Source organism: Schistocerca serialis, chromosome 8, assembly GCF_023864345.2.
Source record: "Schistocerca serialis cubense isolate TAMUIC-IGC-003099 chromosome 8, iqSchSeri2.2, whole genome shotgun sequence".
Classification (NCBI taxonomy): Eukaryota; Metazoa; Arthropoda; class Insecta; order Orthoptera; family Acrididae; genus Schistocerca; species Schistocerca serialis.
In genome coordinates this window covers 351606630-351626382 of record NC_064645.1, presented here as the reverse complement: position 1 = coordinate 351626382, position 19753 = coordinate 351606630, and the positions used below count along the sequence as shown (strand labels likewise).

At 37.2% G+C, this 19753-nt stretch overlaps 1 protein-coding gene across 1 annotated transcript in view; it reads left to right on the top strand.

Moving 5' to 3' along the window:
* LOC126416616 (ARL14 effector protein) overlaps positions 1–19753 on the top strand; it is a 72974-nt gene that overhangs the window by 17350 nt on the left and 35871 nt on the right. Inside the window, exons 2-3 of the mRNA XM_050084371.1 lie at positions 10311–10432; positions 17150–17296. Of these exons, the coding sequence (XP_049940328.1) occupies positions 10311–10432; positions 17150–17296 (269 nt within the window). The remainder of the gene's footprint in view (positions 1–10310; positions 10433–17149; positions 17297–19753) is intronic.

The window sequence follows — 19753 nt, the reverse complement described above, 5'->3', positions numbered from 1 at the left end:
GCGAGTGAGCCCTATGTTGATAATGAATAGGCAGTACTAGAAATCCCAGAAGCTGTGAATGTCGAAGAAAATTTATTAATAGATGTGGTAATAATGTGTGACGACTCTGTAATCTCAGATGTTCTTCCAGATGCAGTCAAACACATTGCAGCCTATGTTGCGTTTAAGTGCCAAAACATCCATAAATCGTTAGGTTTTCCAGCAGTATTGTCTCACTGATATCAGCCACGTAGTATTTGAAAATGATGCTGCTTTTCATGGGAATCGATTGGGCAAAGAAAAACTGTAAAGTCTCTGTGCTCTTATTTTGTAACGAAAGTTCCTGATGTTCATGACACAGTTATGGCTCCACATCTAAGAACAAGACCATTTATAAGGATTAGGGTATCTGAATCGTGAAGCAAAGAGGGAAGCCATGAAGAAATGTGCCCAAGGAGGAAGCAGCTATGCGTCTTAAGGCCAGTATTACACCATCAAATTACTTTGTCAAAGATTTGATCAACCAACCTGCAGAAACCTCTTCAAAGAACTGGGTATACTAACTACTGCCTCTCATTATATTTACTCCTTAATGAAATTTGCCCTAAATAATATATCTCTTTTCCCAACAAACAACTCAGTTCATACATACAATACCAGGAACAAAAATGATCTGCACAAGGACTTCAAAGCACTTACTTTAGTTCAAAAAAGGGTCCACTGCTCAGGAACACTCATCTTAAATAATTTGCCAGCAAACGTAAAAATTTTAGTTACAAATAAAGATCAGTTTAAAAGAAACCTGAAAGACTTACTAGTGGCCAACTCCTTCTACTCCATTGACGAAATTTTAATAGAAACAAATGATGTATTTATTCATACTATTAGTATTGTTATTTCAGCTTGAAAAAAGAATTGACATGTTCCACATCCACAAGGATCTCCTCAGCACGGATATATGGAACGAAAAACTAATCTAATCTGGGTGAAGCCGTGGGTTTTACGACGACACGATAAAAGCATTCAACAAAACTTGTTAGGTGGGCTTACAGTGGAAGACATCAGGTTGTACATCAATTACTTAAGAATGGATGAGCATACATTTCTGTATGTGATCTGTGAGATGTATCCTCATATCACAAAGCACAATATTCACTTAAGAACTGCTACATCTTCAGAAGACAGGCTCACTGTAACACTCCGATTGCTTGCTACAGAAGAGGGTTATGTTGGGTTAGGTCAGGTCAGGTCTCCAATCTTCTTAATCTATTTTTGTATTCAGGGTGCCTCACGTTGTAAAGCGCCTCGTCAGCTTCATACATCTCTATTAATTTTGTAGTTGTCGGCACACACCAATTGTATTTATCGGCAATGCTTATAAAAACACTACAGACGACAGACTGCAGCGATGCTAGTGCTCCATGTGGTAACATGTCACATTGCAGTGAACAGAAGACAGGCGATTTCTTTGATCAAATCTACAGCGAGGCCCTAGATTTGATCAAGTATTGGACGACATTTGACAAAGTCCCTATTACACCATCAAATATCTTTGACAAAGATATTGGACAAAGAAATTTGATAGTGTAATACCGGCCTAAAACAGGTAAACAGCAATAGAAATCTGGTACATGCTACATAAAAATCTGCTACTTCAACAAATGAGTGACTTATTTTTTTAATCTTAATTATCATTTATTTTGTTCTAGTGTGTAATAAATCTGTCAGACACCGTGTACTGAGCTAAACCGAAATGAACGACTAACGCGCCACGCGGCCACAGTGTCTGTGTGCGGCGAATTTCCCGTGTAATCACAATGCTGCTCGGTATGACGTCAGTGGCGTCCAGCCAATAGCAAGCGCTTACGCGGGAGTGACACCCCCACGCCCCAACTCTTGTAAAAGGGAAGAAAGCCTGCGTATAGAACGGGAGTGAACTTATTGCAACAAGCTGATTCTTGCGTGTTATAATTGTGATGTGAAGTTTATCTTGATTGTGTGACTTATACAGGATCGTGTTTTAAGTTTACCATGAAGCGACGTTTAAGCAAGGAAGGCCCTTCTACCTCCAAGGATGCAGTTAAAGAAACCGAAACCAACAACGCCTTACCGCAAGTACGGCGAAAGCTCCCTACAGTTTGAATTTATAGGCCGGTATAGAAACACCAGTTCCCCAACGCGTAGTGTACTTAGAAACCCATTCATATCAAAGCATGAAGCCTTCTCTATTGAAGTGTCATTAAAATGCTCATCACTAGGAGTTACTTGGTAAACCTATAGACTTTTTTCAAAAGAAATATGCGTTTTGAAAAAAATCTACCGTACAGCTAATTTTATTAATACTATCTTTATAAAATTCTCATACTGGTTAGTTTTAGAATTGCAAAGGAAGGAAAATCTCACACGGTTGGTGAGTCTCTTACTGCCCGCGGGTACACACATGGCCCAAGCAGTTTTGGGGAAAAGTGGCCAAAGAAATACAAAACGTTTAGTTATCCGTCAGTACTGTGAAAAGGAGAATGGAAAATAAGACTTCCAGCATTGAAGAAACATTGTGATTACAACTGTAAGAGGTCACGTCTTACACTCTTCAAATAGAAGAGAGTACAAATGTGACAAACATGCCTCAGTTACTGGTTTTTATACGTTTTGATTATCATGACAATATACGAGATTTTATTTTGCAGACAGCTCGAGTAAAATGCCACAGCACAAAACATTTTCAATATGCCCTTTGTGTGTTAAAATTAGGTATTCCTTGCCAAAAACGTTGTGATACGTGCATAGACGGAAGTCAGGCAGTATATGGTCACGTAACATCAAAAGTTAAGAAAGTTGGGTTTGACTGTCGAAGCACACAACATATAATACACCGAAATCATTGGCTTCTAAAGATATGGCCTAACTGCTCTTTCTTTTCCGACGGATGTTGAAAACATAAAGGCTCCTAACTCACGACTATTCACGTTGTGTGAGGATATGGGAGGTAAATTTAAAAATTAGCTTCTTCATACTGAAGTAAGATGGTGCTCTAGTGGCAAGATTTTAAAGTGAATATTTAAACTGAGAGGTTTTCATTTCTCAGTGACAAAATAAATGTCATTAACTTTTTTACCGATGATCAATGGTTACCACGGTTAGGCAATTTAGCTGATATCTATGACGGGCTTCACATTTTGAATATTGGCCTGTAAGGGCGTGGCACAACAGATTTCGTAATGGGTAATAAAATGTCTTTTAAAAGAAAGTTAACTCATTTTAGTTCACAAGTACTGAGCAATAACTTTCTCGCATCATTTTTCGAAAAAATTTAATTAGGTCCCATAGAAGATATAATTAGAGGCACAATTACTCCTTTAGAGGTCCTATAAAGGTTTGAAAAGTACTTTCCCGAAGATAACACAAAATATTACTGAATAAGAAATCGATTTTCAGGAAAAGTGTTAGAAGAAATAATCCGGAAAGACACTTTAATGGACATGAGTAGTGACCATTCAATGGAAGGTGCTTTCAGGAAGGAACCCCTGCTTTCTTTAGGTCGTGACCAAAAACAGAATACATTCTCTTTTCAAACAAGCAGTCTGATTTTTGGTGCCGTTTGTTACTACGTAAGTGTGTGAAAGCGAGTTTTCTGATTTGTACGTTATAAATAAATACGGAAACAGGCTTTGTGTTGAGGACTTGAGGGTCAAGTCGAGCTCATTCGAGCCAGACTTTAAAGCTCTGATTATCGATAAACTGCAACTTGCTTCCAACTGAAAGATGTAGCCTAGATATCCTTTCATCAGAATCTAAATTTGAAAACTAGTTACTAATTCTGATTAAGTCTGATTTAACATCAAAATTTGATTTTTATCCTGATTTTTATATACATACGTACTCGATGTTCAGTTTATATCACACAGCCAGGCTACACTATTTATGATGTAAAAGTTTAATGCACATTTTAAATGTTATTCCTCTCTTACTCATTGAATATTTGTGTCAGGACTGGATTAATTTGGTTTCATATTATTTGCTACAAATAAGTACCACATGTGAACGGTAATGATTCTGTAAAAAAGTGCCTCCATGAAAAACACACACACACACACACACACACACACACACACACACACTTAAGCATTTAACTCCCATATATAAAACTACTTACATGTTTGGGTTAAACCTTTTTTATTTTTCAACTTAGTCTCCTTTTAGACTTACACACTTCGTCCAACGCTGTTCTAATTTGTTGACCCCTTCCGAATAATATGAATTGTCCAAGTCTGCAAAATAGCTATTAGTTGCTGCAGTCAGTTCCTTGTTTGAATAAAATCTGTGTCCCGCCAGCCATTTCTTCAAATTGGGGAACAAATAGTAGTCCGAGGGAGCCAAGTCTGAAGAATAGGGGGGATGTGAAATGAGTTCCATTAATTTTGCAACCACAACTTCTGAGGTGTGTGCTGGTGCATTATTGTGATGGAAAAGGGCTTTTTTGCAGTCCAATCGCCAGGGTTTTTCTTGCAGCTCGGTTTTCAAATGGTCCAATAACGATGAATAATGTGCATCTATAATAGTTATACCCTTTTCCAGATAGCCGATGAGGATTATCCCTTGTGAATCCCAAAAGACAGTCGCCATAACCTTTCCGGCCGAAGGAATGGTCTTCGCCTTTTTTTGTGCATATTCTCGTTTTGTAACCCATTGTTTGGATTGTTGTTTGATTTCAGGAGTATAGTAATGTATCCATGTTTCATCCACAGTGACAAAACGACGCTTAAAGTCCTGCAGATTCTTCCTGACAGCTTCTAACCATCCTTGCAACAGTTCGCATGATTCTGTTTTTGGTCAAGCGTGAGCAATCACGGAACCCATCTTGGGAATAGCTTTCTTGTCCAAATGTTTATGCAAAATATTATGTACCTGTTCATTCGAGATGCCCATAGCGCTAGCAAACTCACGCACCTTAACTCTTCTGTCATCCATCATCATATCATGAATTTTATCAATGATTTCTGGAGTGGCAACCTCCACAGGGAGGCCAGAACGTTCAGCATCACTTGTGCCCATATGGCCACTCCGAAAATTTTGAAACCACTTATAAACTGTTCTAATCAAAGGTGCAGAGTCACCATAATATTTATGGAGCTTCTCTTTAGTCTCCTGAGGCGTTTTGCCTTTCATAAAGTAACGTTTAATCACCACATGAAATTCTTTTTCCTCCATTTTTTTTGACAATCACTCGACTTCCTTGATTCACACGAATGCCAGACACAAAGAAATAGACCAGTATGGCTGAAACTCGGTGTGCGTTCTTTCCAAAGATGCTACTAACTAAATATGACCTCGATACTTGCCGGTGGTGCCATCTCTTGGACTTTGCTCGGACTTTTCAAACACCCCACGTATATAGATTAATATAGTCCAGTTAATTTGCGCTCCATTTTAAGAAAAGATTGTGATGGGATTCTTCAATGCCTAATGTTCAGTTAAGTCTTCTAACAAGATGTTGATCATTTATTTTAAGTACTTGGATTGAATCCCTCATCCACATCTAGAGTTATAAAATATCACTTACCACATTATTTTATTTGTGACCTCATTGTCTTCTGTGGGATAATATGATGTTGGTGTCGGATCCTACTTCTGATATGAAGAAAATATTAACTGGTTAAGGGATTGTATTAGTCAGGTGGCTTCCAGTGATTATTTAATGAAATAATGTTTCTAAACTTTGAAATAATTATATTCACTAATATTTCCTCACATTGGATTATTAGTACAAAATATTTCTGCCTTCAGTGCTATCACAAAAACACATTAGCTCCATTTACAATAGCTCTTCTGCCAAGACTGTCCATTTCATATCACATTCCTACCAAGACTGTCCATTTAAAACTACTCTCCCGCTAAGACATTGCACATTGAAGACAGCGACTTAACAAGGTCAAAGAGTTTACAACTTTGTTGATAATAATTCTTGGCACATCTTTGAAACAATTAATAAACATGAATTTACATAAATTTAACTAAAATGCTTCAACATTAATTCAAGTATGTATAATGTGAATATACAGGCTTATTTATACCCACCTGAGGATATCAGTACCCACTGGTATTGTGCTTTTCGTACTCTTATTGACTTGATTGCATTACAAACTAGTTCGTCACTCATCTGTGATCATGACATCATATCTCCTTAAGATATGTCGTACAGTGATCGAACTTTGCAGGTACACACAGTGTGGATATTATCTTCAAAATGTGGTGCAAATAAAATTAATAATAAAGAAGTAATAAAACATCTTGCTTGTTGATGAAATTTTACTGCTTGAAAAGCAAAATTGTAATAAATGGTAAACTTTTTTCGTTTCATTGTTTAATGGGTTGTGTCAATGAGAAATGTTTCACAAGTGTTCTAAGTGCTCTCACTTTCAATTACTGAATTGAATGAATACGGCTGTGTAATTTGTCTGATGTTATGCTGCCCCAAGATATAGACACAGTTTCTAACTTTAGTACTTGGTGTATTGCGTGAAACCTTTAATGTAACCGTATAGCCAGTAATGAGTAGATTGACAAATTTTTAGATTTGGTCAATAATTGTATGAAATGCTGAAAATAAAATTTGTGTTACCCATATAAGCCTTTAGATAAGCAACCTGCTTCTGGGAACAAGTGACAGTTTTAGCTATTTAGTAGTATAAATTAGTTTTTCAGATGTAAGTGTTGTAAAATGCTAACTTCAGTATATTGTACGGATTGACCCTCACCAGAGGTATCTAGTTCACTGCTTCCAAACTGTATAATGCATTTCGGTCATTGCAAAATTGTCCACCCACAGCAGAACCTTTACTTCCATGATAAACCACTTATAGTAGTAGAAACATACCACTTCATATAATTAATGTTTATGCTAACCTAACACCAGCTGAAAGAGACATGCCAGCCAAAACTTAATATCCTTCACTGCTTCACCAACTCTTCTTGGGACACTGATCAGACCACCTTTTTGTGACTTCAAAGAGGTCTCATACCACCCCTCTTGGACTGTGGTAGCCTGGCTCATGGATTAGAAGACTCGCAACACCACCTTTGGAAGAGCCCTGTAGATAACAACTTGATGGAGGTGACCATACTGAGACAGCCCCAACTATTATTTAACTGTGTTGCCCGTGAATGAGGTGTCAAAGGATACCCAAATCACTTTGTTCTCTTCCTGGATAAAAGGACAAGGCGTGCACAAAAATGCTGTTCATTGCCTCAGTATCAGCTTGTCTATGGTCCAGCCTCTGAACTACACAGAACACTTTTTGAGACATGTCTCTGTCATCCTCACAGACACCCTGTTAAGAGGATCTGTTGCTCATAACTTCATCTAGATCCAGCCTTCATACCAAAAGACATCACACACCCATGTATTGCACGTGATAGTGCGCGTAAGATACAGTTGCACTTTTCTCACACTAGGTCATTGGAGCCCTGAACAGTTTACAAGTTCAAACTCTATCCCTGACACTTACTGGTTTTAGTCAGTCAAGACTTCTCCCACGAGTTTCAAAGCACCAGATGGTTGATTATATTTATCTGGGCCTCTAGCCACATCAAAATCCCAGAAAACAAATTTTCAGGTCATTTGACAAGAGCCTTTGAAAAAGGATACCCTAGAATTGCAGATACTGGTTCCTGACCTATGTAGGACCCTATCCCAACAACTAGTGTTATTTATTAGAGAGTAGTGTGCTTTAGCTACCATTACCCAGCTATGTACCATAAAATAAAAAAACTGCTGCACAGACGTCTTCATGCAGGTTGTCCTGTTGAGAACCTAAAATTAACTGCCAGCTCTGTGTTGGTCACACTATACTCAGATTAAAAGTGTAGAAACTGCAGTGGCAGGGGTGCAGTGTTGCCACCGTGCAGCTTGCCAGTCGTCACAACGCGCTGCATGTAAGCTGCAAAATAAGCAGCACAGCCAGCACGTGATGCACAAGAAAGAACTAAGATTGGGTAGTGCCTGGTCTCTAGTCTGAACACTCGACTCGCTGCAACAGCAGTCACAAAGTAATTTTAATTGGGGTATGGATTGACTCATAAATACATTCTCAAAGAGCTCCCCATTACTGCAGTTGTGGTGCCCCTTTATCAGTGGCGTGGCACGTATTTTAATAGTGTGCCTAACTTTTGTTGTGATAAGGCTACCTGATTCATTACCCTCAATTTTAGCCAGTGATGTCCTAGCAGAGAACCTAGAAAATAGGGATTGTTCGACCTCACTTTTTTGAAGACAGAGGAACCGCATTTGCTAAGACATCAGTGTGCTACATTGACTTGTTAAAGAACATTCTTCATCCAGAACGTCAAAGGTGTCATGTACACGAGAGAGAAATGTGGTTCTGTAATGGTGGTGCCATAGCTCACTTGGCAAGAACATTCATGCAAGTGATTTGACAGTTGTTCCCATGAAATGTCATTTCACAATATTGTGATGTTCCACGGCCCCCACACTTATGTGATCTATCAATCTTTGACTTCTTTTTGTGGGGCAGCTTTAAATCGAGTGTGTACACGAACAAGCCGTGCACAGTTGATGACCTTAAGATATTAGTTTGTCAGGAAATTGAAGCTATGCCAAATAAAATGTTAGAGAGAGCCAACCGTTACATTCAGGAGAGTCTGGCAAAAAGAATATATCTCATGAAATTATTTTCTGAACCTAATTAAGGTATGTAGATTTCAAAAATGTAGTAAAAGAACTGTTAGTGAGAGCAAAATTTTTAGAAAAAAATGAAATCATGTTTCAGTTAGTCAGTAAGGAAAAACATGTTTCCTCTGTATAAATATGCAGTTCCTGCTCTTATTCTTCCGTGTATTGACTGTGCAACTGTGTGTTGCTGTTGTAATTTTTCTGTTAACTTGTTCACTTTATTCACACATTTAATAAGTCCACAAAGTAGCATGTGAGCAATCCATTGACTTTTTAAATCTAATCTGATAAAAAGTCACTGGTCTCTTCCACATATCCAAATGGCCTTGTTCTGTGAAATGATTTGTATTTGGATCACACTTTTAGTGTGCAGAAAGGTGTTCACTATTCTGTAAATTTCTTGTTCAGCTGGCTGCCAGCAGAATGGAAAAATTTCAGTCAATAAACCTAAAACATTCATATGTGAGCTGTAAAGCTCACTTGTGTTGGCATTAACTCCTGTAATGTTGTAAAAGAGTTCCTAATACAATTTTAGTGCCGTTTACTGTAACATATTTGTCAGTACTATTGTAAATATATTGTTTTTGTATTAAATTTTCTTACAAGCTTTCTGTGAATTATGAAATAACTTGTTCCATGACCTGATAAATTAAATAAATAAATTAAATTAAATACCTTATTATTTCACTGTAATAGACCCCACTTCAGCCCCTGCTACACCCAGTTTCCCCTCTAATGCAGAATTTGAAATGGGTTGGTAAGGGAGGGAGGATGTGTGAGAGCACTGGAGGAAAACTGAGATGAAGCTTAATAACAGTTTTTTGTCATTTAGTGTGTGTACTTACTGACTGACTCTTCTATTTCATGAGTATTCGCCTCTCTTTATAATGAACAGTTATTCAGGCAAAAGAGGCTCGTTAGATTAAATATGCTTTTAATTTCCCGTACATTCCTCTGCAGTGAGACATTGCAAGTAACTTGAACAGAACCTGTAAGAAGACCTTTGTGCATAATGTTGCTCGAGTAGAGTAACAAAACACTTTTGATGTGATGTCGATAAAAATAGAACTGCACTATACAAAATGATAATGGATTGCAGAGAAAACAGGCACATGTAAGAGTTTATTCTCTTTGTTTATTATGTCCAGAGTATTTAGCTCTAACCGTATTGGTGCAATGTTTACTGGCTTCAAAAAATTGCAGATTTACTTCTTTCCAATTTTATAATTTTCCTTATTGGTGGAACCAACATAGAGCCATGTTACTGATCACATATCAGTCAAAATGCACAAAATTGTTATCCGAGCAGAAATAAAAACGTGTAGGAAGCAGTGTCGTGTTGTGCGTCATACTCTGGATACCTGAGCGATCACTACAGAATAGAAATACCAGTGATCTTGACATTCCACATAAGAATTTTGGTGTTGTAAAAAGAAAAGCTTCTTGTTTCTTTAAAAAGTTGTCTTGACTATCCATTGAAATATTTTGGAATATGATTGCACATGAAAAGAATGTTCTCCATGCAAAAGAAAATGTTCCATGCAGCAAAAGAAACGGAACAAAGTAGAAATAAATTTATATCGTGTGTCTGTGTGGGATAATAAGCATTTTACATGACAAAAAGTCAAAATTTGTGTTTCAGAAGTCAAATCCTGTATTGAAGAAATTGACAAGAAACCAGGACATGAAATTTATGGAAAATTTCAACCCTGAAACTAGTAACAGGGAGAAACGGAAACTGACACGAAAAATCAGTCATGGAGGGTAAGCAGTGCAAGTTCTTATTGATTTTATTTTTTGAATTTCTACTGCCGGCATCATACGTAGATCATAACTTACTTCAACAAGAAAAGTTCATGGATTGCAGTAACAAAAATATAAACTGGATTAATGTGCAGCACTAAACTGAGATGAAAAGCTGCTGATGGAAAGTCACAAAAAGAAGATAATTGGAAATACTTAAAATAATATGAATTAAACATTAATTGGAAATGCTGTTAACTAATAATGTGGGATGGAGAATTACAAATAAGAAGAGTCATTCAGAGAACATTGGGAGTAATAGTGGTCTTTTCTTCCCAGCTCACTGACCTTAGTTGTCACATCAGCTGAAAGGAATTGATTACAGGATAGTAATCGATGAAAGATAGTGTAGTGTTGTATTTATTAGATGAAAAGAAGAGAGAAGTGTGGCTAAATTCACCACTATATGTACAACACTGCTGACTGAACCAAAAAAACTAACCGTGAAATGGTTGTGTGCAGTGCAGCTTCATTAACAATGTATTTCTTTGAATTTATAACCTGTGATTTAAAGTGCACTGAAATTTGGAGGCAGATTGTTTTAAAAGAAGCTAAGTAGTATTACCACTTCCTGATTTTTGTCAATACTTAAGTATTTGTTTGTAATAACACCAGAAATTTCACCATGTAAATAGAAAGGGTAATCATTTATCTGTAGCTGATTGATGGATAGTGTATAAAAGCACTGACTGCACGGAGAGCATTTCTCTCTCTCTCTCTCTCTCTCTCTCTCTCTCTCTCTCTCTCTCTCTCTGTGTGTGTGTGTGCGTGTGTGTGTGTGCGTGTGTGTGTGTGCGTGTGTGTGTGTGCGTGTGTGTGTGTGTGTGTGTGTGTACTAGTAATGTGTGAAGATATATTTAGCTAGGCGTATAAGGAATAGGGAGAGTTGTGTTTGGAGTTGGAAGGACTTTTTAAGAGTTAGTTTTAGACAGTGGCAAAGCTATGGTATCCAGATCTTGGTGTGTAGGGAGATGACATTAACAATGTAGAGTAGGGACGTGGAGTGAGGATGATTGAGTCAGTGAAGGAGATGGTTTGTGTCTTTAATATGGGGAGCTAGGCTGTAGGTGGTTGGTTGGAAGTGTTTGTTAACAAGAGATATTTTGTGGAAACCAGCTCATCCATCCTAATTGTGTATTCTGTTGGGAACAAATACAGTAAATTAATAAAGTAGTATGTAGACTGGACCAGAGAAACTGTCAAAACAGTCTAGTGGAGACAAAGATGCAACTATGAAAATAGATGATCCTCTGTGAAGGATATTTTGTTAATTGATGTTGAACACATCAACACATAAATAGAGAACAGGCTTTGAGTGGAGAACAATGATGGACAAATAACTTAGTGAAGCAGTTTTACCTGTCGAGCAAAGGACGAAATGGTTCCAAAAGGGGGGGGGGGGGGGGGGGGAGACAAGAAAACCAGTCAATTACCAGAATTGAAGTACTGTGAAAATAAAAGTGAAGTGCAACTGTGTTGGATAGGTTACAAGTAACCCGATGCTAGAACATTGAGGTTGTCGCCAATAAGTGACGTGAAATATGTTAGAGGTTTCAACTATAATGAGATATGATATGCAGATAATATAATTGTGAAAACTGTGTCACTGCGAAGAAAAAGTGAATGTTTTGCATTAAGATGGTGATAATGTGCATGTGTGAACAGGGCGTTGCCATCTCAGTGGCATGGTAGGCATATAAATTTTGTAGTAGAATAGTGAACATTGTATCTCATTACCTGCCAGCAGTAAACATTGAATGTGGTGTCACTTTGTTTTGTTGACAGCAGCAGCCATTGCCAAGTTACAAAGTTTTCAATGGTGGCCTTTGTAAATGCAAAGGTGCCCCTCTATACTGGCATGCTTATTGCCAACAAGTTGTGTTTATCCACTAAATTACAGCACCTGACATCATTGTGACTGTGTGCCTGACACTGTGGCAGGTTCACCATGTAAGACTGGGGGCACTTTTATTTGACTTGCAATATCTTGTCATGGTACATTTGACTTCAGGTAATCACTGTTTCTAACAAACTGCAGTTTGCTTTACAATAAAACAGTACTTTTCAAGTATTCAATATCAAATATTTTCTCTTAATTCGGTTTTGTTTTCAAATTTAAAAATATATTTGTTTTTGCATAGTGACATAGAGATTATCAGTGTGAATAAAAGGTTTGGAAAATAACTGGTCCTTTAGTACTTAGGTAATTAACGTATTTAATACACTATCAACACAGATTCCTATTATCACTCATAATGAAACAATTACGTATAATATGATAGGTACCTGTCGCACCCCTTGAACAGGTACTCAATTATATTAAATTGCACTGATAATGAATAAGTGATTATTTATTTTGCAAGCTTCTTTCAAAGCAGGGGTGGCCAAGATTTTGGCTCTTGGGCTGTGACCTGTCACAAGTGCCATAGTGCTCAGCTTCGCTGCACATTTCCTCCCCCTCCCCCCTCCCCTCTCCCCCATTGCCACATTACACAGAGTCTCTCAGCTGGTGGAGGGGGAGAAGCATTTAAATGGCAATGCAGTCACACTCTGTATGACTTGGCTTTATATTTCATGTTCTCCAGCAACATAGATCACAAACAAAACAAATCTTTGGTATTATTTAATTATTTTTGGAGCACTGAAGACGAATAATTTTTCTCTGGTACAAACTGTCGGCATATCAACAGGCACAGACAATTTCACAGATTTGCGCCATCTTGTTGCTGCTAATCATGACTTCTTTAGTTTCATAATCAAAAAAGGGTCTTTCACACAAAGATATTGATTGAAATATGTAGCATTTTTGGAACCTCATTGTGAAAGGTGGGATCTCTACATGAGGAACGCAATGTAGACATCCTGGATAGTTTTAATGTAAAACAATTTGTCATTAAAAGGAAATTGCTTGCATATCACTCAGTTGTGTCTGCACATGCATAAGGGTGCTTTCAACTGAAAGGCCAGTAGTCTGGAAAACAGTTGGAAAATTGACAGTGTCATAACTAGCTTTACAGTTCTTTGAAGGCCACAATGAATTCTTCAAACCTTGTGTTTTCTTTAACTATAGTGAGCTTGAGGAACTGGACTGTTTGTCAAAATGTGTCCCTTTTATAACGCAATTTTCCTTTTTAAAGACATTCCCATCAAATTGGAAAGAAGTTGTTCCTCGCCTTGCAGTGTTTCACTGTGAGCAGTGTGCAGTTAAGTCCACTTAAAAGCGAAATCTGCAGTCCATTTGGATGTCTTTAGTTCCTGCATTCCTTTTCCTGCTTAAATTCAACAATGCCAAGTTTTAAATCAAAAAATCATTCCAAATCTGCCCCTTGACTTAACTGATGTACTTTGCAGTAATACGTAAAGTCTCCATACTCTTCATTCAATTCCATCAAAACAGTTGCAATGGTCAGTGGAATAATGTGTGCGACATAAATTTTTCTATTTATACCACCAAGAGTATAAATTACTCTTGTAGTAACTCCTACTTCTTTACTCTCGACTACTGTAGTAAATTGCTTCTGTAGTAATATACTCTTTTAGTAACTGTTGGAGAGCTCAATTTCTATTTACTTCTGTACTTATAACTAAAGTAGTAACGCCTTTTTACTAAAAAAGTAAGCCATTTCTGCACACTGCTGGCACAAGCACTACATTCCCTCTCGGAAAATATTGATTGTCAGCAGACATTATTGCATCACTTTTTGCGTAACTTATATTCATCACTATAATTTTAGAAGCTAGACAGGATCATTAAATTAAATTGTTAAAATTGGAAAATCTAAATGCTATTTTACTAATTAAAGGCAAGATCTGTGTATTATGAAAAAAAAAGTACTATTAATGGATGAATCTGTTGTTAATCCTGCCATCCACAGCTACCATTGTCCATGGTTGGTTGGTGACACGTGTTAATTTAAGTACCAGTTTGAGATACAAGCTAGCAGCAACATGGAGGTAGCCAAGAAATGTTCAAAAGCCGTATTAGAAAATGAAAAAGAATAGTTTCCTGAAATAATGAAAAAGTACGTAACTACTATTAAATCTAAAAAGCACGATGTCAACAGGCTAAAAAGGAAAAAGTATGCTTGGGAAAAAATACATGTTGAATACAACACAGAAGCTCTTGCACAAAGCTCACGAGAGCAGCTTACAGTAATATGGAAGGAAAAGAAAGTGAAAGCAAAGAAAACAAAAGCTGGAAGTATACGAGAACAATTTCAAACTGGCGATGGAGTAAGTGAGATGAAGATAGATGATATAAGCCAAATAATTAGTGAAATGGTTTCCACAAGTTTCCGAGAGAATAGCTGGAGTTAATGACAATGACACATCTGAAGGTAATGTGATACTTTCAAGCAATTTTGATGATAACTGCTCTGCAAGTGGCTATGAAACTGCTGAAGGAGGAACTTCATCCAATAGTCATTGAACCTCAGCCTGCATTATCAGGGAGAGGACATGCGGTTGTAGTGAAGAACCGAGAGTTGTTGAAAAAAGCAGATGAGCTTCATTCCTTAAAAATGTGTTTAATACAAGAGGAATACAATGCAAAAATGTTATTAATAGAAAGACAAAGAGAAATCATATAAGAAGAGCTTAACCTTAAAATGGAAATTATGAATAAATTCAAGAACGTAATGGTGCAATCTTCAGGTTCCAGTCCTTCAACCAGTGTGCTCAAGAAATTTGGGTTTTATGGAATGAATAAGAAAATATTAATATGCATAAAACATCTTTTATTTCCTTGGTATTTTTTCAAATGGTTAATATGTTCTTGTTTCTTGCATGGCATAATATTTCTGTTTATCATTTTAGCATCGGTAATAATTTTTGTTAATACCACATTCTAATATTTATCTGAATTATCAATATTATAAAAGAAGTTTTTTTTTTTAAATAATTGAAACATTGTATGACTTTGTGTGCTCAGTTACAAAATAAAATGAGAATGTTAGTTCCGTAGCAAAAAAGAAAGGAAAAAAATGTAACTATAAATCGCACATAAATAAAATGAGTCATTTTTCACTGCAGTAATAACAATCCTATGGCTTATTTTACTTCTAATTTTTCTAGCAAACTAGGTACAATTTTTAATTAAAGTAATTAAGTGTAATAGACCTTCTGACTGCTTGGCCTGCATCATCTGCTTCTGGCTGAAATGCATATTGTTCGATGTCATTCACCTCCACAGCATCAGGGTGAAACACATCTCTAACATCTATTCCAAAGTTGTATAGAACTGCACCAGCCACAATAAAATTCCCACACTTGTTTGGTTTAAATCGCATTGTTTTAGTGAGAATTTGGAAACATTTCTCCCGGACACCGAACGATCACTCTATTACACATGTGGTAGCAATATGAGCTCAATTGTAGCTCCATTCGCCTCCTGTGTGGGCTCAGAACTCAGGTGTCGTAAGATGTTTGGAGAGAGCATATTCACTATCTCCAATAAGCAACCCATCATATTGTCCATTTTCAAATTCTGCAGCAACTCTGCTAATGTCCCAAATGTGTGCATCATGCGTAGAACCTGGCCAACGGCTTGCCACATTAAAAATCTTCCTATTAGCATCATGGATGATTTGTGTATTGAGAGAAAAGAAATCCTTGAGATTTCTGTATAGTTCTGCTTGTACTCCAGAAGGACAAAGTATGGGTATATGTACACAGTCTATGGCCCCTATGACATTTGGGAATCCACCCGTTAGATAGAATTCTTTGGTATATTTTCTTGGCTCTGTGGCATGGACATGTACAGTGGCTTTAAGGCAATGACACAGTTTATCACACTGTTAAAAGCTCTTCCAGCAGTAGTACAATCCCCTGCTACGATTTGTTAAGTACCTGTGGGAAAGATTTGCAGTCCACGAAGTAGTTTCAGCCTACGAGACAAAGCACGGTTCCTGTCAGAATTATGCTGCAGTAATGGCTCCAGTATACCAAGCAGCAACTCAAAAGATTCCTTACGAAACCCAACCACTCATTGAAATCACTGTCGCTATACATCACAAGTGGATCTCTCCTCTCCATTACAACCCTCATTCTTGGTATGTTCACTACTTCTTCCATCTCCATATATTCTTCACAGTCCATGTAATCCATAGCAGTCTATGCTTAAAACACAGAACTCAAAGATTGCACCTTACTCTCTTACTTTACTCCTACTACTGCCTGGGAGTAAATTTTGGCATTTTATCCTCCTTAAGTCACTAATGTAGTAGCATACTCTTCAATCATGCTCTCCACCAGTAATGGAGTAAATAAATTTACTTCAGAAGTAAATGAAAAATTTACTCCTGGATTAATTGACTCCTTTAGTTCAGCACTATCAGCTGGAAGTCACCGATTTCCTTCTCTTTTAGTGACATACTACTTTAGTTTCACTTACTCCTGGTTGGTGCTTGCCACCCTTATCATGTAATTGTTATCGGTAATCTTCTACTGCCCCACATTCATTTATGATAAATACTATTTATTTTTAAGCAGTAAGAGCAGAAAATGGAAAATACTTATTAATAATATCAGTATTAAGCAATTATGTAATTAAATGTATGATTAATAATGATACTCAGAAAGACTTAGGTTACCTATCAGTATAATTTAATATGTCCAGTTTGTTGATTATTCTTATAAAATAAATTCGTTTGACATGCAGTATTTATATGTATGTTATAGGCGCAGGCAAGCTGCCAGTTTATATGATGACAGAGGTATCTATATTGCCACTGGAAAGGATCTTTGTGATTGCCTAGATGAGACATGTGTTGGCTGCCACTTCCCATGCCCAAAATGTCGTTCAAACAAATGTGGGCAGGAGTGCAGGTAAGTTGTAAGTAGAAATACGATTTGTAAAAGTCATGGTGAAGAAATAGTATCAAACAACAGGTGCAGGAAATTACAAGCTGATGTTTATTAATGCTTTATCGCCACCAGATGATCAATCTGTAGCATGTGAAAATTATCTTGCACTTACCAGCATCTCTTACGGGTATTGTGAAGTATAATTTTCTTTTACAAAAAGAATCTATAAAACTCAAGCCAAAAAAATCTGCAGGGGCTAAACAAGATATTTCTACTGGCTATTACATGGAAATAAGACAATCATATTCTGAACACAGCCTTATCCCTTAGAGGTTCTGTGGTCACGGAAGTAATGGAAATAAAGGTTGGCAGCCAATGTGATCAACTGGGATGTTATGGATAATTCAAGGACTGCTACCATTTCAGACCGAAGTCTTTACTGCCTGGCAATGTACCAATTGTCACGAATTTGATGGAGGGACTCATATCATCCTGTGTTTCATTTGTACATGCTGCTTGCAGTTTTTCCTTTAGTGCACAAGATGTCATCTATGCTGCTTGTTATAGCACTCCCCTGCCAGTAATTGAAACAAAAATGTTCCTCAATTGCGCTTATATCTACGAGATTATGAAACTTTCCACAATTGAAGGATATTGTGCCTGAAAAGTGAAAGTGTGTCCTGGATTTAAAGTTTGGAATTTTTAGTACTCCGAAATAACAACACGTACCCAAAAAGGTGGCGTAAAGCTACATTTAATGATTTTACAAAATTTCTTCACTAATTTTTCTTCAAATCAAGACAGTTTTAACCTGATCTTGTGCTGCATTGGTCTTGCACTCCTCTGATCTGAACTTGCACTCTTTTAGTGGGTGCAGCTGCCGAAGTATTTGTATGTTAATTAAAGGTAATACAGTCTTGATAAATTCTAGTTTCGGTGGTAAGTAATTAGTTTTGGTGGTGTTTAAAGGTGTACACTTCAGTACAACCTACACACATACATCATGCCTGGATAAGAAACAACTGACAGAGCAAAGAGTGATTACTACAGCATAATTTAAAAAAATACTTGGAACAAACATAAAAACACTTCGAACAAACATGTAAAAAATAAAACATACAAAAATAATTAACTCTCGACACGCCTCCTTAATTATCTCTCTCCTTAATTCTTAGAGACTTGACAAATCTGTAGTTTAGTCAGTGTGTTAGCAAATGGACTTGAAATTTCCACATGTTTCAGTTTGATAGTCATTTTCATATGTTGTTGAATAAACATCCATGTAATTTCAGTATGTTTCTTGATGCTCGTTATTTTTACTTCATAGGTATTAGTCTACGTATGGCAGCTTGATCGACAATTCTCAGTTTTGTCAGTTGATTCGAGCCTGAAATTCCAAGTTCTTGTACAAGGCATCACATCCGATATATATCATCAATCGAAGAAAGGTAGTTAGGTACTTTTCTTGAGTTTTAGAGTGTACTAGACAGTAGCTCCTCCTCACATGATAAGAACTTCACTGATGGCACTTCTAATTGAAATATCGCATTCATAATCATAATCAGCCTAGTCAGAGCAGTGTTGAGCTTCTATCAAAGAATATACCTTGCTTCATAGTTCCTTAGAGGCACCGAAAGATGTCTCGCCATTTTCCAGTGACAAACCATTGGTTTATTACTAAAGCTGCGTAAGTAATTAATGGCAAAACTAATATCCAGCCAAGATGATGTTGCAAGGCGCAATAGACTCCCTAAAGCTTCAGTAGAGTCAGTCATTAGGACCTGGATTTTAATGACAAGTCTTATTTTCTTCCTGAATTTTAGAGTAAACTCGGTAATCGATTCACTGATTTAAGACATTGTTGCGCAGCTTCAACAAAGCAAACAAAGGTGGCTAACAACATAAACATCACACATGGGTTGTGTCTTTTCAGTTTCAATACAGACTCAATCTAGTTCAACATGCTGAAAGTAAAGTGCTCGAACAGCATGAATTTTCAAGGTTTTGTTCATGATTTTGGAGGAAAAATCCTTTAGCCACGTACTACTTATTACAATCTTCAGAAAGACTCACGAAGTAGTTAGGCTATAATACTTTTTTTTTAATTGCAACGAAAAGCTCATGTTAACATTGAATCAATAACAACAGAACTATTATATATAATCAAAGAATAAACAATCTGTCCTTTGTGCGCACCGCCACCGAATAATGCTATTCTTCACTGTGCGTCTACGGATGTTCTGCTGGCGACTCCCACACAGCCCCCCTCCGATAGAGCGGAGCTCTGGGAAAGTAGGGGTATTTATATTTCACCCAACGCCCAGCTCTTGTGTGTACTGAAGGCATTGGTTGAACTTCTTCAGCTTCTGTTGCTGGTAGTGACGGTACTGCTTCCTGTTGTGGTGGTGTCATCCTGGTCCAGTGGTGTGGAAGGTGGCACTTGGTGCCTGACCTTTGTGTCCTCTTCAGTCAGTAACA